The sequence below is a fragment of the Budorcas taxicolor genome, chromosome X (assembly GCF_023091745.1).
Source record: "Budorcas taxicolor isolate Tak-1 chromosome X, Takin1.1, whole genome shotgun sequence".
NCBI classification, from domain to species: Eukaryota; Metazoa; Chordata; class Mammalia; order Artiodactyla; family Bovidae; genus Budorcas; species Budorcas taxicolor.
In genome coordinates, this window is record NC_068935.1 from 20,096,413 (window position 1) to 20,119,365 (window position 22,953).

General features: G+C 38.3%; 1 protein-coding gene across 1 annotated transcript in view; it reads right to left on the bottom strand.

Annotated features, from left to right (window-relative positions):
• Window positions 1-1,831: 1,831 nt before the first annotated feature.
• Window positions 1,832-22,953, bottom strand: part of TRPC5 (transient receptor potential cation channel subfamily C member 5) — a 190,403-nt gene continuing 169,281 nt past the window's right edge. Inside the window, exons 7-10 of the mRNA XM_052663331.1 lie at window positions 5,433-5,636; window positions 5,158-5,199; window positions 4,265-4,354; window positions 1,832-2,524 (exon numbers count right to left, since the gene is read on the bottom strand). Of these exons, the coding sequence (XP_052519291.1) occupies window positions 1,832-2,524; window positions 4,265-4,354; window positions 5,158-5,199; window positions 5,433-5,636 (1,029 nt within the window). The remainder of the gene's footprint in view (window positions 2,525-4,264; window positions 4,355-5,157; window positions 5,200-5,432; window positions 5,637-22,953) is intronic.

Consider the following 22,953-nt stretch of genomic DNA (forward strand, 5'->3'; position numbering starts at 1 on the left):
TTATGATCGCTGAGGAATTATTTTGTGATAAACTCTTGCCAAATGGATCTTGATGCAGCTTGTTCTCTTGGTCACCTTTTCCTGGATCTGAGCTTTGTTCTTCAACACCTCCTCTTGTTTCCCCCTTTTCCCCAGTTTGTGTCTTTTCCCTGTAGAATATTTTGTCCATTACTGAAGCTAGACCTAGAATGGGAATCAATTCAAATAACACAAACTATGCTGTCAAAAACCATATTTGCACTGAGAATGCTGCATTTCACTAAATTTTTCCAGAAAGTATACACATAAATTTAGATGGTTTCCTATTACTGTTGACCTTTACAAAAACAGGGTGACAACTAATTAAGTTTCTTATGTTTTTGAGCTATGTGTTAATTTAATCACCAGGAGTTAGACCTTGAGCTATTTTAGGTCATGTGTGAAGAGTGTAAGTTGGGGATACCTTTGTGCTAATGTTGGCAAGAACCACCCTTGTTTAGCAGGTCCTCAGTCACTGGTTACCAGGTCTAACATGATGACCATGAGCATTATGGGCTTCATTTTTTAACCTTCACCTATGTTGTCTGATGAGGTACTCTTAAGCTGTGGAAAATAATTTGTTTTGGTGTATAATGCAGTTTTCTTTAAAGACAGTAGAATTTGGATCATGTTTGTAGTTCCATGAATTCACTAGGGTTGTTATGTTATATATTTAACATCAGTTTACACATGCAATTCCACTGTCTCCACTGAGCATTAAAACTGCAACTTGAATCAAATTATCTAGACCTAAAATTGTTTTGTTGTTCTTGTTTTATCAGAGAGCAATTAATTAAAATGAAGTTGTTTTCAGATTCTGACACCTCAGCAAGATGTCATTTTTCTGATAAAATATTTTCAAATCCAGGTTTTTATCTTAGAAATACTTTTGATAGCAATAATGATTAAAACTATCATCAGTAGATAGAACCCTATAAATATGCCAGCTAATTATTTTTTCTTACCAATGTATGAGATGTAGTGACTATTGGTTAGAGTGCAGGAAAAGTTTTTAAGAGTCTACATCCTAAATACTAATCTTGATACTGTCAAATTTTAAGATGTAGTAAGCTAACTGAAATATACAAACACAGGAAAGGAATTCACTAACTTATTAGATATGACATATACTATGGGGGTAAATAGTCACTGGCATACATTAGGAAACTCACAAGTCTTTAAGAAACAAAAAACTCAACAGCCCCCACAATAAGGAGAAGTTGTAGTGTTTAAAAACAAAAACACGAAAGCCAGTTATACCTAGAAACCACGAGCTGACAATTCTTTGGAGTCTATTCAGTCTCCCTTTGATGCTGTTCATTGAACCAGAATGGGCAGCGTGGAGCACTGAAGGGCAACAAACTTAGGCAGGTGAGTTTGCCTCATCTGATAGCTGGTGGGGACTGCTGAGCACAGCCCTCAGCCCTGTGGGGAAATGGTGTGAGATCCCAAGGAAGGTCAGGAATCTGTGCGGCAGCGACAGTAGCAAAGTGGCACCTGGAGCTTCAAGGAAGCAAGGGTAAGAAAAGCAAAGCCAAAGGGTTAAGCACCTGACTGCACCTCTGCTGATTAGGGGCAAATACCCCTTCAGTTGGTTATGAAATGGACTTACTGTTTTATAGGTATAAAAAGGCAAATAATACTAATAACAAGAACCAAAAAATGAATGTAGCTATAAAATATGGTAAAAGCAATAGGAGTTTCACTCTTCTGTATGGTGGGGGGGGGGCAGTGAGGGAATCATATTCTATGTCACCTCTGAGAGCAAAGAAAAAAATTTTCTGAGTTCCAGGACACGTGATAGCGGCTTGACTTAGAGCCGCGTTGTAACTTGTTCTTCCTGTCCATCACCCCATTTGTGCATGAGCAGGTCACAAGCCTCTCCCCACGTTTCAAATACATCCTCTGAGGAGTCTAAAAGTTTAGAATTTGAGGAACAGATGCTGGATACGCAGTGGAGAGAGCTGGAACAGGCTAGAGGGCATTCAGTGCTCTGAGCAGTGCCCCGGGCTTCACCTAATTCTACCTCACTGAGGTTAATTTCACTTTGAGAACAGGCCTCTGCTTTCCCTTTCTCCATCTGAGAATATCTGATGTCCTGCCACATATAGTGTGGCTGAACAATTCCATCAGAGATAGTGTACATTGGCTCTGAACTGGGTTCGGACATATGACCATTAAACTTGGAGAATAGGAGACCCAGTTTCTTGAGAGACGGACCCGTGAAGGATCGTTTGCTTGATGACTCAGCTTTTGACTTGCCTTGGGCACCACCGACTCTTGGCATAGTCCTGATGAGAGGTGGCCCGTGGCAGGCTTTTTTCTTGTAGCCTACATTGAAAGAGACACTCTTGGATTTGGCCCGAGCCCCACCACTGCCATCGTTGGTATCATCCCTCTGCGAGAGTTCAGTGCTGCTAGTGGAAAAGCTTCTCCTTTGGTGCTTCCTGTTTCCCAAGAGGTCAAGCACTTCATATCGAAAGCTGGAGATATCCTGCTTTAATTCCTAGGGCAAGAGAGAAGACACATTATGTTAAGAAGCTTCGGAATGTTCCAGGTTTTTGTCTCATAGCAAATCACAAGGTATATGAACTACCAGAAGCATCTCACATTATTCTACACAAGAAAAACAGTAACAAATCTGTGGGCGGGGCTGGCCATTGGGAAAAAAATGTGCAATTGGTAAAGTTGATTTCAGAACCTCCCTATCAGGAGTACACCAACAGACTGAAATGTTAACCAGCAATGACGGTATTAGAGTAGGGTATTGGCTCTCATCGACATCTGCATAGAGAGATACAGAAGAGGAAAAGCTTTAGGACTCAGGAATAAAACTAGGGAGTGGAATGTCAGGTGATGAGACTGCTGTTTGAGACTAGTGCTCAAGTCACTCAGTTGTGTCCGACTCTGTGATCCCTTGGCCTGTAACCAGCCAGGTTCCTCTGTCCATGGGATTTCCCAGGCAAGAATACTGGAGTTGGTTGCCATTTCTTCCTCCAGAGGATCTTCCCAACCCAGGGATCAAACCCACATCTCCTACATTGCAGGCCAATTCTTTACCATTGAGCCACTTGGGAAACCCCATTTTGGGACAGGGGACCCTGTTTATCCAAGTCCCTGTGAAATGTCTTCTGTCTCTCACTGGCTGCCTAGATACTAGATTGCTCTTTTAAAAATCATCTTTGAAAAGCTTACATCCGATAATTTAATTCTTTTGCTTAACACTTTTTAGTAACTTGTCACTGACCTTATGAAAAAGGAAAAACGCCATACCACAGACTACAAGGTTTTTCAAGGCCTGGTATGCGTTCATCTCTCCTGTATCATATCTTTCTACTCTTTCCCCAGGCTCGCCACTGTCCACCTGTATGAACATATTCTCTCTTGCCTCTGAGTCTCTGCATGTGCTGCTGTTCTCTCTGGAACACTCTTCTACCCAACTAGCCCCTCTTTAGACCTCAGCTTGAATATGGCTTCCTCGGAAAAGCCTACCTCAAATCCCCAAGTCCCAGCTGGGTGTCCCCACATTTCTATGTCTCCACAGTACCTTGTGTTGCTCTTGTTAGAATACTCCATCATTCATCACCCTCTATTATTATTGTGTGTCACTCCATGGGAGAGTAGGGGCTGCTTCTATCTTGCTCATCACTGTGCTCTGTAGCAGGCCCTCAACTGGTGAGTTATATGTAGATTAGGATAACAGCCTTCATGCATTCCTTAGAAGGTATATGTGTTCTAGGATAGGGTTTCCCAACCAATTGACATGTTGAGTGTGGCAATTCTTTGTTAAAGGGATCTGTCCTGTGCATTATAGGATTTTTAGCAACAACCCTAGTCTCTACTCACTAGATGCTGATAGCATTCCAGTGTGACAAGCAAAAATGTGTAATGCTAGGATATCATAAATGTTACGTTTTAATAATAGTTTTTTTGTCTTTATCATATCTTTTAAGTAAAGAAGACCTTTAAATCTCACACATCCTTGCCACATCGTTTAAAGCATTCAATTCCCACACTGAGAAACACTCAGACTATTAAAAGACTGTATTTTTATTATTCATAAAGCTGACTGTGGTGGTGTGACAAACATTGGTAAAATCTCTTCATCTATTGGAAGAACTGTAACTGGTTTTACTGTATCATAGGCAGTTGAAATTCCATCACCAGAAACTTCAAATACTGTGAAGATTAAATGATGCTTAAGAAATGTGAAATGAGAAGTTAAACCACTTTATGACCAAATTACCTTAAAATTTTCTTCTGTTAGTCCCTCATTTGTTTTGGAATTTCTTATCATAGCTGCCACATATCTTTTGACTAAATTCCTGATAACTTCCTGGAATTTAAACAAAAACATGAAAAGGCATTCAGTTTCCTTCTTGGACTCTTAGTACAATAAGGAACATATACAAGAAAAAAATACGCCTAGACTGTCTTTGCAATGGAAAATTCTCACAGGATCCAACCATTTTCTACAAAACCCCCAGTTAAGTCCACTGGCTAAATGAAGAATTACTATGTGTCCAAATTTGGTGGCAGAGTTGGCCAGTGAGATCAAATTCACCCAAAAGAAAATTTTTCCACCCAGGCATAAGGTAAACATGATTCATATTAATAGAATAATCAGAGTAGAGTAATCCTTGAGGGGTCACAGTCAATATCCTTTCCCTTCAGGCTGGATTAAACTTTAACCCTCCTAGTAAGATGAGAGTTTTTCTTCCTTTTATAAAGTTGAAAAAGTCATTCTTCAGTGTCACAAAATCTTCTGATTTCAATGTCCAATAATTACATAGTCAAGATATTTTTTATTAAAGTCAATACGTTCTTCTCCTTTACAGGGATGGCTTCTTTTAACTTAGCCTCCTGGGAATGGTATACACATAGTCACTCAACTTTGTGTTAGTCACGGTGATGATGATAGCCACCACTTAGTGCAATATGTCAGGCACTGCCAGGACACACATGCACACACAAATACATACATACTGATCACTCAATTCTCACAACTACACTTTGAGTTAAGTTTAATCATCCCTAATTTACAAATGAAGAAACAGGCTCAGGGAGGATAAGTGACTTATCCAAGGTCAGACAACTGAACAAGAACTATTGTGCTTAGTTCATATAAAGAAGCTTTACCTGGTAATGTTGGTTCTGTATCAGGCTGTCAGCATGGCGTTCCTGTCATTGAAAATGGACAGAAAGCTTATATCAGCAGTGTCCCAGCAGCCCACCCACTCAAACATATTTCTAAATATTAGGACTGAAACATGACACAGGAGCTGCTGCTTGACAAACCCCCAAAGCATCTGTAGGTTGGAGTAGTTTTATGATGTTTGAGATAGGGAATGCCACAAAGGAGGAAAAGGAGAAAACAGTTGTTTTTACAAAGAGACAATTTTTAAAGGCCTTACTGTGAAGCTTCTCAAGTTGTGCCTTCTCCGTCTACCATCAGGGTCTCTTTTAGGGCAGAAGGTGTTGTTGAACCAGTTGCCAAGGTATAGAAATGACTTGGGGCTGGGGATAATGTTGAAAGGAGGTGGCAAGGTGCCACCTTCATCAAAGTAACTCATCCAGAGCTTCGTCCTTGCAAACTTCCACTCAATATCAGCATGATCCTGTGAAAGACAAGTTCAAAGATAGGGGATGGGAAAATATAAAATGCACCCATGACTCATTCTAAAAGTTCTACTTGTGTCTCCAGAGGGAAATATGTCAGTAGCTATAAAAATTCAATTTACACTGACCTTACCCTCTAGTGTTTTCCTCTACATGTTTTCTAGTTGCAACATTTACATTTTGCTCTATGATCAATTTTGAGTTCATTTTTGCTTAAGGGGTGAAGTTTACATTGAGGGTTTTTTTTCCTGTTTTGTTTTTGCCTGTCAATGTTCATTTGCCATTTGCTGAAAAGGTTATTTTTCTTCCATTGAATTGCTTTTCACCTTTGTCAATCAGTTGTGCATACTGGGACTACTGGCTATTCACATTCAAAAGAATAAAGTTGGATTCCTACGTCACACCACGTACAACATTCAACTTAAAATGAATCAAGAACTAAGTTTAATAGATAAAAAGTATCAAACTCTAAGAAGAAAATTAAGGAGTAAATATTTATAACCCTGGATAAAACAATGGTTTCTTAGAGAAGACACCAAAAGCTAAGGAAAAAGAGAACAAAATAGGTAAATTGGACTTGGTCAAAGTTAAAAACTGTACGTCAAGGACACCATAAAGAAAATGAAAAGACAACCCACAGAATAAAAGAAAGTAATGAAATATCATATATCTGATAAGGGACTTGTACCCAGACTATATAGAGAATGATAACGATTCAATAATAAAAAGACAATTCAATTTGGAAAAGAAGAAAGCACTTGAATAGACATTTGCAGAAAGACACAAATGAGGTCATACAGTTCAGTTCAGTCGCTCAGTTGCGTCCGACTCTTTGTGACCCCATGAATCGCAGCACGCCAGGCCTCCCTGTCCATCACCATCTCCCGGAGTTCACTCAGACTCATGTACATTGAGTCAGTGATGCCATCCAGCCATCTCATCCTCTGTCGTCCCCTTCTCCTGCCCCCGACCCCTCCCAGCATCAGAATCTTTTCCAATGAGTCAGCTCTTCGCATGAGGTGGCCAAAGTACTGGAGTTTCAGCTTTAGCATCATTCCTTCCAAAGAAATCCCAGGGTTGACCTGCTTCAGAATGCACTGGTTGCATCTCCTTGCAGTCGAAGGGACTCTCAAGAGTCTTCTCCAACACCACAGTTCAAAAGCACCAATTCTTTGGCGCTCAGCTTTCTTCACAGTCCAACTCTCACATCCATGCATGACCACAGGAAAAACCATAGCCTTGACTAGACAGACCTTTGTTGGCAAAGTAATGTCTCTGCTTTTGAATATGCTATCTAGATTGGTCATAACTTTTCTTCCAAGGAGTAAGCGTCTTTTAATTTCATGGCTGCAGTCACCATCTGCAGTGATTTTGGAGCCCCCCAAAATAAAAGTCTGACACTGTTTCCACTGTTTCCCCATCTATTTCCCATGAAGTGATAGGACCAGATGCCATGATCTTCATTTTCTGAATCATTAGGAGTATTCAAATTGAAACCACAATGAGATACGACTTTAAACCCACTAAGATAGCTATAACAGTTTTTCATAAAAGAATAGCTAGTGTAGGTTAGAATCTGGAGAATTTGCACCCCTCACACACTGCTGGTGGCAACATGAAATGGTGCAGCTACTTTGGAAAACCATATGGCAATTCCTCAAATAGTTAAACATAGAGTTACCATAAATCCAGCAATTTCACTCCTAGCTACATACCCAAGAGAAACGAAAGCACATTCTACACAAAAACATGTACACAAATGTTCAGCAGCATTTTTCATAATAGCTAAAGAGTAGAAACAACCTAAATGACCATCCACAAATAAATGGATAAACAAAATGTGGTATACTATCATTATTATCCAGTCTTTAAGAGGAATGAAGTTTTGATACATACTGCAACATAGATGAACCTTGAAAATCTTAGGCTGAGTTAAAATATATTCTGCTGAGTCTTCCAATCCGTGAATGCCGTATGTCATGTCTTTCTTCCATGTTTTGTAGTTTTCAATGTGTAAGTCCTATCTATACATGTTTTGTTAACCTTTTGCCTAAAATGAAACCAGTAACGCTGAAGAAGCTGAAGTTGAACTGTCTTATGAAGACCTACAAGACCTTGTAGAACTAACACCCAAAAAAGATGTCCTTTTCATTATAGGGGACTGGAATGCAAAAGTAGGAAGTCAAGAAACACCTGGAGTAACAGGCAAATTTGGCCTTGGAATGCAGAATGAAGCAGGGCAAAGACTAATAGAGTTTTGCCAAGAAAATGTACTGGTCATAGCAAACACCCTCTTCCAACAACACGAGAAGACTCTACACATGGACATCACCAGATGGTCAACATCGAAATCATATTGATTATGTTCTTTGCAGCCAAAGATGGAGAAGCTCTATACAGTCAACAAAAACAAGACCAGGAGCTGACTGTGGCTCAAATCATGAACTCCTTATTACCAAATTCAGACTCAAATTGAAGAAAGTAGGGAAAACCGCTAGACCATCCAGGTATGACCTAAATCAAATCCCTTATGATTATACAGTGGAAGTGAGAAATAGATTTAAGGGCCTAGATCTGATAGATAGAGTGCCTGATGAACTATGGAATGAGGTTTGTGACATTGTACAGGAGACGGGGATCAAGACCATCCCCATGGAAAAGAAATGCAAAAAAGCAAAATGGCTGTCTGGGGAGGCCTTACAAATAGCTGTGAAAAGAAGAGAGGTGAAAAGCAAAGGAGAAAAGAAAAGATATAAGCATCTGAATGCAGAGTTCCAAAGAATAGCAAGAAGAGATAAGAAAGCCTTCTTCAGCGATCAATGAAAAGAAATAGAGGAAAACAACAGAATGGGAAAGAATAGAGATCTCTTCAAGAAAATTAGAGATACCAAGGGAACACTTCATGCAAAGATGGGCTTGATAAAGGACAGAAATGGTCTGGACCTAACAGAAGCAGAAGATATTAAGAAGAGGTGGCAAGAATACACGGAAGAATTGTACAAAAAAGATCTTCACGACCCAGATAATCATGATGATGTGATCATTAATCTAGAGCCAGACATCTTGGAATGTGAAGTCAAGTGGGCCTTAGAAAGCATCACTATGAACAAAGCTAGTGGAGGTGATGGAATTCCAGTTGAGCTGTTTCAAATCCTGAAAGATGATGCTGTGAAAGTGTTGCACTCAATATGCCAGCAAATTTGGAAAACTCAGCAGTGGCCACAGGACTGGAAAAGGTCAGTTTTCATTCCAATCCCAAAGAAAGGCAATGCCAAAGAATGCTCAAACTACCGCACAATTGCACTCATCTCACATGCTAGTAAAATAGTGTTCAAAATTCTCTAAGCCAGGCTTCAGCAATACATGAACCGTGAACTCCCTGATGTTCAAGCTGGTTTTAGAAAAGGCAGAGGAACCAGAGAACAAATTGCCAACATCCGCTGGATCATGGAAAAAGCAAGAGAGTTCCAGAAAAACATCTATTTCTGCTTTATTGACTATGCCAAAGCCTTTGACTGTGTGGATCACAATAAACTGTGGAAAATTCTGAAAGAGATGGGAATACCAGACTACCTAACCTGCCTCTTGAGAAATCTGTATGCAGGTCAGGAAGCAACAGTTACAACTGGACATGGAACAACAGACTGGTTCCAAATAGGAAAAGGAGTACGTCAAGGCTGTATCTTGTCACCCTGCTTATTTAACTTCTATGCAGAGTACATCATGAGAAACACTGGACTGGAAGAAACACAAGCTGGAATCAAGATTGCCGGGAGAAATATTAATAACCTCAGATATGCAGATGACACCATCCTTATGGCAGAAAGGGAAGAGGAACTAAAAAGCCTCTTGATGCAAGTGAAAGAGGAGAGTGAAAAAGTTGGCTTAAAGCTCAACATTCAGAAAACGAAGATCATGGCATCTGGTCCCATCGCTTCATGGGAAATAGATGGGGAAACAGTGGAAACAGTGTCAGACTTTATTTTGGGGGGCTCCAAAATCACTGCAGATGGTGACTGCAGCCATGAAATTAAAAGACACTTACTCCTTGGAAGAAAAGTTATGACCAATCTAGATAGCATATTCAAAAGCAGAGACATTACTTTGCCGACTAAGGTCCATCTAGTCAAGGCTATGGATTTTCCTGTGGCCATGTATGGATGTGAGAGTTGGACTGTGAAGAAGGCTGAGCGCCGAAGAGTTGATGCTTTTGAACTGTGGTGTTGGAGAAGACTCTTGAGTGTCCCTTGGACTGCAAGGAGATCCAACCAGTGCATTCTGAAGGAGATCAACCCTGGGATTTCTTTGGATGGAATGATGCTAAAGCTGAAGCTCCAGTACTTTGGCCACCTCATGTGAAGAGTTGACTCATTGGAAAAGACTCTGATGCTGGGAGAGATTGGGGGCAGGAGGAGAAGGGGACGACTGAGGATGAGATGGCTGGATGGCATCACGGACTCAATGGACATGAGTCTGAGTGAACCCCAGGAGTTGGTGATGGACAGGGAGGCCTGGGGTGCTGCGATTCATGGGGTTGCAAAGAGTCGGACACGACTGAGTAACTGAACTGAACTGAATGCCTAAGTATTTCATTTTACTTACAATTTACATTGGTACTGTCTTTTAAAATTTCAGTTTCCAATTGTTCATTGCTAGTATATGGTTGATTTTTGTGTAGTGACTTTGTATTTTGTGGCCTTCATTTTTTTATTCTATGAAATTTTTAAAATAGATTAGGGTTTACTTTATACTGAATCACAAGACAGTTTTATTTCTTCTTTTCCAATCTGTACGTCTTCAATGTTTTTCCTTATTGCACTATCTAGGATCTCTAGTACAAAGTGGAATAGAAGTATGTAAAGCAGATATACCTTGTTACTGATCTTAGAAAGTCTTCTTTCAGCACTTAGTTAGCTGTAGGTTTTGTGGTTCAGGTTGTGCACATTGCATTCTATTCCAATTTTGCTAAATTAGAGTAGAAGTCTGTCAAACACCTTTTCTGGTCATATAAATTGATATGACCATAGGATTTTTCTTTTTTAGACTATTACTTTGCATTTCTGGAGTAAATTCTATGTGGTTATGGTATGTTATTTTTATATATTGCTGGATTCAAATATGTTAGTGCTCTGTTGAGGATTTTCCTGTCTATGTTCATAAAGGATATTGGTCTACAGGTTTGTTTTTTTTTTAAATTTTCTGTACTTTTTTCCTGGTTTGAGTATCAATAGAATACATTATATATGTAATATATTTATATGTAATTAAATTAATTTTACCAATTTCTTTTCACTATATTTTAATGTGGCTACTATAAAATGTAACGTGGCACATATTTGTAACTTGCATACAATTTTATTGTACAGAACTTCCCTAGACTAATGGTGTATTTAGTCCTGCCTAACAAGGCTTAAAAGCAAGCCTCAGAGGTCAAACTATTTCCAGAATAAAGCTCAAGAGTATTTAAAACAATACAAATATATCCAGCGTCCAACAAGGTAAAATCATAATGTCTGACATCCAACACAAATTTATCACAAATGCCAAGAAACAGGAAAATATGATACATAATGAAGAAAAATCTATTAAACAGAAGCAGATACAAATCAGTTGTATTCTATATACTGGCAATGAACAATAAAATGTTAATTTTAAGAAAGTATCATTTAAAACATAAAATCCTTAGGAATAAATATGACAAAAATATATGTGTTTTTAAATATTGGAAACTGTGAAAGATTACTGACATAAATTAAAGAAGACTTAAATAAATGTAAAGAAATGGCATATTCATGAATTGAGAGACTGAATATAGTTAGGATGGCAATTCTTTCCAAATTGATTATAGATTCAATACAATTTCAGTCAAATCTCAGTTGGCATTTTTGAAGAAACTGACAAACTGCTTTCAAGTTTATATATAAATACAAAAGATGTAAAAGATGTAACTAAAAGATGTAGTTAATTTTGAAAAAGAACAAATTGGCATCGAAGATCAATGGAACAAAATAAGAAAGTCCAAAAATAAGTGTGTGCATATGCATAATTACAGGCATATATGCAGTTGACTTTTAAGAAAGGTGTCAAGGCAATTCAACTTGGAAAGGATAATCTTTTCAACAAATTACCTTGGAATAGTTGGACTTCCAGAAGGAAAAAATAAAGAATCTTGATCCTTACTTCATACCGTATACAAAAATTAACTCAAAATGAGTTGTAACTCAAAGTTATGGGAGGGCTAAATGTATATTTTACTAATAAACAATTTGCTATGTTTTTTTCTTTCTGCTTGCTTTGTGTTTAGTTTACTGTATTTTTCTAGTTTCATTAAGGTGGAAATTTATGTTATTGATTTGAAATATTATTTACTTTTTAATATAAGCTTTTAAAAAATTATAGATTTCTTTCTGGGGATATTTAGGATATACCATACTCTCCCTTTAACTCATCTCAATGTATCTTCTAATTTCTTTTGTGATTTCCTCTTTGAACCAGTAGTTATTTTGCAGTATCTTCTCTCCTATCCATTTATATGTGAATATCCCAAATTTTATTATGTTATTGATAACTAATGTTTGCAGAACATTTTTTTAATTATTTCAGTCCTTTAAAAAATTAGACATTTTATGGACTAACATATAATCTGTCCTGGAGAATGTTCATGTGCAGTTCAGAAGAACATATATTCTGCTATTGTTGTATGGTGTGTTGTATAGATAGATGTCCATTAGGTCTAGTTGGTTTATAGCATTGTTCAAGTATTCTATTTCCTTTTTGGTCATTTGTCTACTTCTGTTTATTACTGAAAGTGGGGTAATAAACGCTCCAGTGGTTATTATTGAATTTCTATTTCTCCCTTCAGTTCTGCCAGTTTTTGCTTCATATATTTTTCAGCTCTGTAGATAGGTGGAAATGTGTTTATAATTGTTAAATCTTCATGATAAACACATTCCTTAATCATAAAAAAATGTCCTTTTTTTCTCTAATAACAAATTTTATCTTAAATTCTATTTTGTCTGATAATTAGTATAGCCACTTAGTTAGCTCTCTTTTGATTACTGGTTGCACCATTTATCTTTTCCCAGGCTTTTACTTACAGCTGGGCTTCCCTGGTGGACAGTGGTTAGGACTGCACTCCCAATGCAGGGAGCATGGTCAAGGAACTAAGATCCCACATGCCACATGGTGTGGCCAAAAAATCTTTCATCTTTTACTTACAATCTACTTGTATCTTTGAATCTAAAGTGTATCTCTTCTAGACAGAATATAGTTGGATCATGTGTGTTTATTAAAAGTCTGGCAATCTTTTCCTACTACCTGGTTTTCTTAATCTAGTTACATTTATAGTAATTACTGATAAAGTAGTATTTACATCTGCCATTTTCCCATTTTCTGTATGTTGCATGTCTTTTTTCTTCTTTTGTATTATGCAGTTATCTTTCAAAGTAGCTAGGAAAAATGTCCCCCCCCCCCCCAATAAGATTTGTATTGTATTTATCTATACAATTACCTTTAATTACCTTTTTTGGTGCTCTCTACTTCTTTGTGGGGTTTTTTGTTTTTTGGTTTTTTTTGAGGAGAGGGTTGGTTTGTTGTTGTTTTTTTTCTTTGTCTAGTGTCCTTTCATTTCAGCCTGAAGAATTCTCTTTATTTAGCATTTCCTATAGGATGTGCCTTCTGGCCATTAATTCTCTCAGTCTTTGTGTACTTGAGAAATGTCTTTATTTTTTCTTCATTTAAGGACATTTTTGCTAAATATAGAATTCTTGGTTGGCAGTGTTTTGCTTTAAACATTTTGTATATGTCATCGCACTGACTTCTAGATCCCATTGTTTTGGATGGAAATCAGCTATCTTTTCCTGCTTTCAAGATTTTTTCTTGGTCTTTGAGAGTTTGACTAAGACGTGGCTTTTTCTGTGTGTTTATCTTACTAGGGAATATTTGAGTTTGTGGATGTGTAACTATTTCTGAGAAGTATTTATTCATTGTTTCTTTAAATATCCTTCCAGTTCTTTTTTTATTTTCTCTCTTCTTTGTCTGGGACTCCCATTATGTGTATGTTGGCCATTTAATGGTGTCTCACCATTAAATTCTCTGAAGCTGTGTTTGTTTTTATTCATTCTGTTTTACTTTCTGATCGTCAGTCTAGACAATGGTAATTGAATTATCTTCAAATTTGCTAATTCTTCCTGCCAGCTGAAATCTGCTGTTGAGCCCATCTAGTGAATTTTTTATTCTGCTACAACACTTTTCAAATCCAGAAATTCAATCTGATCCTTTTGAAAACAATTTGTATCACTTTATTAATATTCTCTATTTGATGAGACAATGTTCTCATAACTTTTTAAAAATTATTTAGATGGTTTCCTTTAGTTATTTGAAGATATTTAAAATAGCTAGTTCAGTCTTTAATGAAACCAACATTTGGGCTTCCTCAAGGACAATTTCTATGACATATTTTTTCCTGTGTATAAACCATACCTTCTTTGTGTGTGTATGTGTGTGTATGTGTGTGTGTGTGTATGTTTTGTAATTTTTTGCTGAAACTAGACATTTTAAGCAATTTAATATGATAACTCTGGAAATCTGATCCCCTTCTTCCAGACTTTCATTTTTATTGTTTTACATGACTTTCCCTGACTGATTCTGTAAAATCTGTATTCTTTGTCATAGGCAGTCATTGAAGTCTCTGTTCACTTAGCCTAGTAATTAGATAATGATTGCACAGGGATTTCATTAACTGCCTTGAATCAATAAGTTTCTCACATTTTGCTTATGGCTCTGTGTTTGCATAGTGACACATCTTCAATGTTCTTGTAGTTTATCATCTATAAATGACATGTTTGAGACAATAAGGGAAATTTAAATACGGGCTCCCAAATTAGTAATTATAGTGTATCAGTGTTATATTTCTTGAGTGAGGTATGGTATTGTGATAATATAGTTAAATATATATGACAGTATTTGTAGTGAAATGTGATATTGGCAATTTACTTTCAAATATCTTTTAAAATGTCCTTGGGCCCTATCATATATATACAGTGGTAAGAGCTTTGTTTCAGAGGCCACATCAACTTGTGACTTATATCCACAAACTTTTAACTTAATGCCAAATAAGATGGCTATACAATATAGTCTCCATTGTCAAAAGTGTACAGTGTAAGGGAGAGAAAAATCTTTTTTATTAGCACATGAAATCTTTAAAAGGAGACCTATGTCTTACACTGTTTGTCTTAGGGTGGTTTTTGAGTGAACATTCAGTCTGTCAGTGATAACTACAATTTGCTCCTTGATCTTTCAGATATTCCACGAAGGTTTGCACTTTGCTCTCCAAGGTAGTAGTGCTTAGCTATGATATTAAAGGATTAGCAGATCAAAAATGACATCAAGCAGAATAGAGATTTGTAAACCTGGTTCTATGAATGAAGGTAATGGACTCAGTGAATTATTAAAATTGTATATAAAATATTGGGGTTTTAAAATTTTTCTGGGCTTTCATCATATTCTCAAAGAAGTCTGCCCTCCCTTAAATGGTTCAGATCTACTGAAGTAGAGGATAGAGGATTCTGTTGATTTCTAAGATGCCCATTGCCTGTATCTGAACAGTGCAAACCAGCTCTTAACGGATAAATCAGAGATACTTCTATGTTCTCTAAGAGGGAATAAATGGCTTTGGGTTAAGTGAGCAACCAGTTCAAAAGGGGAAAAAAGCCCTAGATTAAATTTAGGGTACTTGTTAAACCCACTGCTAAATTTTATTTCATGAGTTAATAAAGAAGCACATATATTACCATGTTTGAAAAATATTTTGATAGCTATTGTCATATAATTTATTTCTATGGTAATTGCATATATTTTGTTTTCATGTAGCCCAGTTTGTGTGTTTTTTCTTTTGATATACATGCTTTTGCTGTTCTAATCTTTTAAAAAATGTAAATATATTTGACCTATAACATTAAGGTATACAACATTGTTGATTTGATACACTTATACATGGTGATATGATTGCCATGGTAGCTCTATTGCATCACATAATTATTGTTTTTTGGTGGCTGGAATAATTAAGATCTAGTGTCTTAGCAATTTTGATGATTACAGTATGATATTATTGTCCCTAGTCACTATATTGTGCATTATATCTCCAGGACTTGCTACTAGTTTCAAGTTGTACCCTTAGGCAATGTGAATTGTACACTTTCAAAAATGAATTTTATGGTATCTGGATTATATCTTAATGAAGCTGTTACCAAAAAGTAAACTGAGAAGAAAACATAGGAATAATTTTCATGACTTTATGTTAGGCAGTGATTTCTTAGATTTCACAGATAGCAATGCTGCTCTCCTCATCTTTTAAACTGTACAATTCAGTAGTTTTTAATAGATTTACAGAGTTGAGCAACCATCACCACTATCTATTCTAGAAGATTTTCATCACTCCTGAAAATCCCCTGTATCCATTAGCAGTCAATTCCCAGCACTTGGTCCCCTCCCCAAAGGCCCTATCAGCCCATAATCTACATTAGTTTCCATGGATTTGTCTATTTTGAACATTTCATACGGATGGATCCTATAATATTGGTCCTTTGTGTGTAGATTCTTTCACTTAGCATGTTTTCAAGGTTCACCCATGTTGTGTGTGCCCAGTCGCTCAGTTATATCTGACTCTTTGTGACTCCGTGGACTGTAGCCCACCAGACTTCTCTGTTCATGGGATTTTCCAGGCAAGAATACTGGAGTGGGTTGCCATTCTGTCCTCCAGGGGACCTTCCTGACCTAGGGATAAAACCCATGTCTCTTGCATCTCCTGCATTGGCAGGTGGATTCTTTACCACTGTGCCACCTGGGAAACCCATCCATGTTGTAGCAACTATCAATACTTCATTCCTTCCTATGGCTGAATAATACTACATTTCATTGTATGGACATACTACATCTTTGTTTACTTCCTCATCAGCTGATGGTTGTTTGAGTTGTTTCCGCTTTGCTGTTAATATTAATGAATTATGTTGCTGTGAATATTTATGTCCAAGTCTTTGTGTAGATATGTTTTTTTTTTTTTTAATTCTCTTGGGGACATACCTAGGAATGGAATTGTTCAGTTATACAGTAACCCTATGTTTAACTTTATGAGAAATTGTCATACTATTTATTAAAGTGGTTGCACCATTTTACATTCCCACCATCAATGTATTAGTTCTGATTTTTCTACATCCTCACCAAAGCTCGCCACAGTCCATGTTTTTTTTTTTTTTAATCATAGACATGCTAGTGGGTGTGAAGTGGTATCTCATTCTGGTTTTGATTTATGTTTCCTTAATGCTGAGTGATGTTGAGCATGTTATCATGTGCTCCTCAGCAATCTGTGTATCTTATTTGGAGAAATGTTGATTCATATATTTTGTTTATTTAAGAATTATGGATGAAATTTGGCATGAGCAACAGTCTGATTCTGGGGTTTTGAGATAATTTATAGTGGATGGAAGGGCTTCCCTGGTAGCTCAACTGGTAAAGAATCTGCCTGCAATGCAGGAGACCCCGGTTCAATCCCTGAGTCAGGAAGATCCCCTGGAGAAGGGATAGGCTACCCACTCCAGTATTCTTGCCTGGAGAATCCCCATGGACGGAGGAGCCTGCTGGGCTAGTCCATGGAGTCACAAGGAGTCAGACACAGTTGAGCGACTAAGCACAGCACAGCAGCATAGTGGATGGCATGAATGATGACAATTTTAACCACCTCAACTCTCCATTCCCCAACTATTATTAAAGACAAAAAATTTGCAAAAAAAATAATAATAATAAAAATAAAGACAAAAAAAATTCACTCGGAGTTCTGTAAAAGCAACACAAAAAGTGCTAAAAAAATTATTGAACTCACTTTATTTCATCCAAATAACAAACTTATAACAATCCTGCATGCTCAAGCTATCTATCTTTTAATTTGTCCGTTCTGGTATTAGGATTTACAAGTGAAATGATCATCACAGAGTTAAGTATTGATATATTTATTGAGTTGAAAAATGAAGTCATCCTTTTTGAGACAAAAGAAATATGATTTAGCAAATTGATTTGGAAATGAGACTGGCTTTGCTAGTTAGGCTCTCTGACATATTTTTTTCAATGAATTTCAGGTATACAGCAAAGTGATTTGGTTATATGTATGTATATATATGTATACATATGTAAGAATGTATATATATATTCTTTTCCACTATAGTTTCTTACCAGATATTGAATATAGTTCCCTGAACTATACAGTAGGTCCTTGTAATCTGTTTTTTATATAGTAGCTTATATATGTTAATCCCATACTCCTAATTTATCCCTCCCCTCCTATCCCCTTTGGTAAGCATGTTTGTTTTCTATGTCCATGAGTCTGTTTCTGTTTTGTAAATAAGTCCATTTGTACTATTTTTAGATTCCACATATAAGTTATATATAATATTTGTCTTTTTCTGGCTTATTTCACTTAATATGATAATCTCTAAGTCCATCCATGTTGCTGCCAATGACATTATTTCATTCTTTTTTTACAACTGAGTAATATTCCAGTATATGTATATACCACGTCTTCTTTATCCACTCCTCTGTCAATGGACATTTAGGTTGCTCCTGTGTCTTGGCTATTGTAAACAGTGCTTCAGTGAACATTGGGGTGCATGTATCTTTTCAAATTAGAGCTTTTATTTTTTTCCAATATATGCCCAGGAGTGGGATTGCAAGGTCATATGGGAGCTCTCTTTTTAGTTTCTGAAGGAACCTCCATACTGTTCTCCATAGTGGCTGTACCAGCTTACATTCCCATCATTCATTTTTTTCTATTCTTATCTTGAACAACTACTATATTCCAGATATTCTGATGGATGCTGGGTATAGCAAGATGACTGTCCTCTAATGGTGGTGTGAATACCACACAGAACACAATTAGCATACAGAGGTAGCACCTGAATCATGAAGACTGGGACATAGCAGACCACCTGGGAGGATTGGTTGTACAGTGTGAGCTGTAAAGTAATGAGTAAGGTACTTATTCATCCAGATGTTCATTCATTCAACCAGTGTATATTGACTGCCTGCTAGGTGTTAGGAGCTGGGATTTTAGCAGTGAACAATATGAACAACATTATAATTTGGCATGTGGAAATTTATTTTCAACCCTTGATCTGCTTTGAATTACCCGATTACAGACATGGTCTTTGTAGTCATATTTGTCTAAATCTCCCTAAATGTATGATGCCCAAGAGATTTTCATTCACCTTACATGAGCTGGTCTTTTACCTTAAGTGATAGACAAATCAGACACAGACTTTTTAAAATTTTTCAATGTTTGGTGACAATGCCCTTTCCCATACTTTGCCCTACTGTCTCTACCCAACTATGACTTTTCAATATTCTCCAAGATCATCCCCTTGCTGGGTGCTTTTGTATAAGACAAAAACCTACACAATCATAGGCTGTGGTCCTTCCTCTTCCAAATTTCCAAAATTTTCAGGACTTTTGTGCTATCATAATGTGATTGTAGTGATACACATCCTTACACATGTGTTCTAATCATGTGTGTGGCCTTCATTGTCTTTGATATCATCAGCTGCTATAGAGCAACCAGGTGAGGACTTCTGTTTAGCTCCTTTCTCACTGCCAGTGTAATATAGATCATACTCTCAAACATTGTTGACTTGCTCAGATTTGGAACACATGGCCGCAGCTATGTCAAAGGAATGTGTGTTCATTTTCACATTTCTCAACAAATATAAGCACAAGGTTATTTTTCTTGCAATCAAACTATAAGACCAATTTCTTACCAGTTTTTGATAATTTCTTAGGCACTCTCTCAGCTCTCCTGCCAGCAACCATCTTGCCCTAGCAAACTAGAAAGCTTTACAAGATAATGCAGAGGAAGAGTGGCAGGCACAGACATCGAAGAGCAGAACTAATCATAGCCTTTAAGGATAACAACTACTTCCAGGAGTCTTGGGCCCCATGGCAATACAAATTGCCATGAAATGCACAATTGTCAAGGTGGGACAATTCATTTCCCTGGCATTTCAAGGGAAATCTTCCTCACTTTGGACTTCTTTCTTCTGGTAAAATTCAGAGCATGCTTCTCAAATGTTGGTGTGCATCAGAATCATATGGGGCATTTGTTAAAAATGCAGATTTCTGGACCTCAGCAGACATCATACATTGTATTGTGGTTTTGCCTCAGAGCAATTTTTAAAGAATGTAAGCATTTGAAATATATCATTTTTGTAACTCCATTTTTGTCTTCATTCATTTAAAAAATACACAGGAATCTTCAAAATATGGAAGGGGCCATACCTGCCACAATCTCTTGGAGGCACTGAAGTAGAGAAAGTGCCCTCAGTTAGTATCACCATCCTCCGCCAGGCGCTACCTCCAACTTTGTGTGCATGTGCAATAATCTAGAGGGGAGCCAATTTTAATCATTTTGAGGCTTGCCAGGAATGACTTTGATGCTGGTTTGTGTAGTTTAGAGCCTTTATGGTAACTTCAATCCAAGCACACAAACTCAGCTGCAAAACATCAAGACCAAACAGAGAACTCTCCCTCCACTTCTGTTCCTTGCCCATCCATTGCCTCCAGCACTCCCTGTACCCTAGTACTGATGCCCCCCAATATCCCCAGACTGCAAGAGCCCCCTCAGTGGGTGTTATAAACAGGTCTTCGTTCCCACTGAACACGTGGCAGTTGTCCATTGAGCAGCCATTAGGTCTGCCCCCTCACCCACTTTCATTCCCAGGTATTAAATGGCCACTAATTCCTCCACCGATTATGTTGCTGCTGCTGCTGCTGCTAAGTCGCTTCAGTCGTGTCTGACTCTGTGCAACCCCATAGACGGCAGCCCACCAGGATCCTCCGTCCCTGGGATTCTCCAGGCAAGAACACTGGAGTGGGTTGCCATTTCCTTCTCCAATGCATGAAAGTGAAAAGTGAAAGTGAAGTCGCTCAGTCGTGTCCTATTCTTAGAGACCTCATGGACTGCAGCCTACCAGGCTCCTCCATCCTTGGGATTTTCCAGGCAACAGTACTTGAGTGGGTTGCCATTGCCTTCTCCAGATTATGTTGGTAGGTGGGGGAAACTGCTGTTCTGACCTCTCAAGGACTTCATGAGTGTTACTTTTTTATTGGTTATGCAAGTTTCCAGTCCCTGAAACAACCAAAGCTCGAGTGCACAAACTTCGCTGCTAAACACCAGGGGCAAGCTCACAACCCAGGCACTAGCTCCATCCATCTCTCTCATCCTCATGCTCTCAACTCCCCTCACATTCCATTACTGATACCAACGAGTCCCCTGTCTTGTTGCTTCATGAGCAATCCCCAGCTGTGTGCAGCTGGGGACCAGGAAGCAGGGAAGGAGCGACCAAATAGGTTGTTTTTGAGCTGGGCTTTGAGAGATTGGCAGGATTTCTCCATGCAGCGATGGAGGTTAAGAACTTTCCAGAAAGAGGCAACACTAAGAAAAATCAGGAAGAGTAGAGAGGTTGAGCATGGCCAATGATGTCCAGGGAGCTACTTAAGATTTGTTTACATCAGAGGTTCTCAAACTTCAAGGCCTTATTAGACTTGCCTGGTGTGTCATAATGCAGATGCCTGGGTGTCACTTCAGACTTGAAAAAATGGATAGATACTTTATTTTGGGGGCTCCAAAATCACTACAGATAGTGGCTGCAGCCATGAAATTAAAAGATTCTTACTCCTTGGAAGAAAAGCTATGACAAACCTAGACAGTATATTAAAAAGCAGAGACATTACTTTGCTGACAAAGGTCTGTCTAGTAAAAGCTATGGTTTTTTCAGTAGTCGTGTATGGATGTGAGAGTTGGACTATAAAGAAAGCTAAGTGCAGAAGAATTGATGCTTTTGAACTGTGGTGTTGGAGAAGACTCTTGAGAGTCCCTTAGACTGCAAGGAGGTCCAACCAGTCCATCCTGAAGGAGATCAGTCCTGGGTGTTCATTGGAAGGACTGATGCTGAAGCTGAAACTCCAATACTTTGGCCATCTGATGCGAAGAACTGACTCATTGGAAAAGACCCTGATGCTGTGAAAGATTGAAGGCAGGAAGAGAAGGGGATGACAGAGGATGAGATGGTTGGATGACATCACCGACTCAATGGACATGAGTTTGGGCAAGCTCCAGGAGTTGGTGATGGGCAGGAAAGCCTGGCGTGCTGCAGTCCATGGGGTCACAGAGTCGGACATGACTGAGCGATTGAACTGAACTGTGGGGATGGGAGGGGGGTGCTTCTAGAATCTTCATTGTTTCACAGGCTTCTTTGGGTGATTTTGACACAAGTGATTCTTGAACATCTTTTCAGAAACACTAATGTTTGGATTCTGCTTGCTTGTTCAGGTGTATTCAGCAAGCCAAAGCAGCAGAACAGCAGCTCTTCTGCCTTCCTACATGTCCCTGACTTCCCATGGCCACTGCCTTTTGTCCCTCTGTTGATGGGACAGTGGATAGTAGGTATAATTTGTGCACCTCCAAAGATAATGCTATCTTGCTGCTCAACAATATGAGAAAAACTAACTTATCCAGCTACTATGGAGAGAAGACATGGGAAGGAAGGAGGGGAAAAGTCAGAATGAATAACTGATATGGGCTTCCCAGGTGATGCTAGTGGTAAAGAGCCTGCATGCCAATGCAGGAGACACAGGAGACGCATGCTCAATCCCTGGGTTGGGAAGATCTCCTGGAGGAGGTCATGGCAACCCACTCCAGTATTCTTGCCTGGAGAAGGTCATGGCAACCCACTCCAGTATTCTTGCCTGGAGAATCCTATAGACAGAGGAGCCTGGTGGGCTATGGTCCATGAGGTCGCAAAGGGTTGGACACGACTGAAGTGACTGAAGTGACTGAGCACTCGTGCAGCAGTCTCCCCAGGCTTTTTCGTTTCTAACTGGAGTATAGTTGCTTTACAATGTTGTATTAGTTTCTTCTGTACAGCAAAGTGAATCAGCTCTTTGTATACATATATCCCCAGGGTTTCTTAATGTGTGCATCAGTCAGTCAAAGAGATGCCCTTTCAACTAATGAATGGGTGGGGATGGGGTCAGGGAGAAAATGGATATTTGGTGCTTACTCAGGCTTGGCACTCCCTGGTCTTTCTTTGGCGGGGGTGTGTGTGTTGATTATGTTTAGTTAACATTCTCTGCAGAATATATTACTTTTTCTTTCAATTTTACTGAAATGTAATTGGCATAAAGCACTGCATAAGTTTAAGGAGTACAACATAGTGATGTGACTTACATATATTGTGCAGTGGTTACCACAGTAAGTTCAGTGAACATCTATCATCT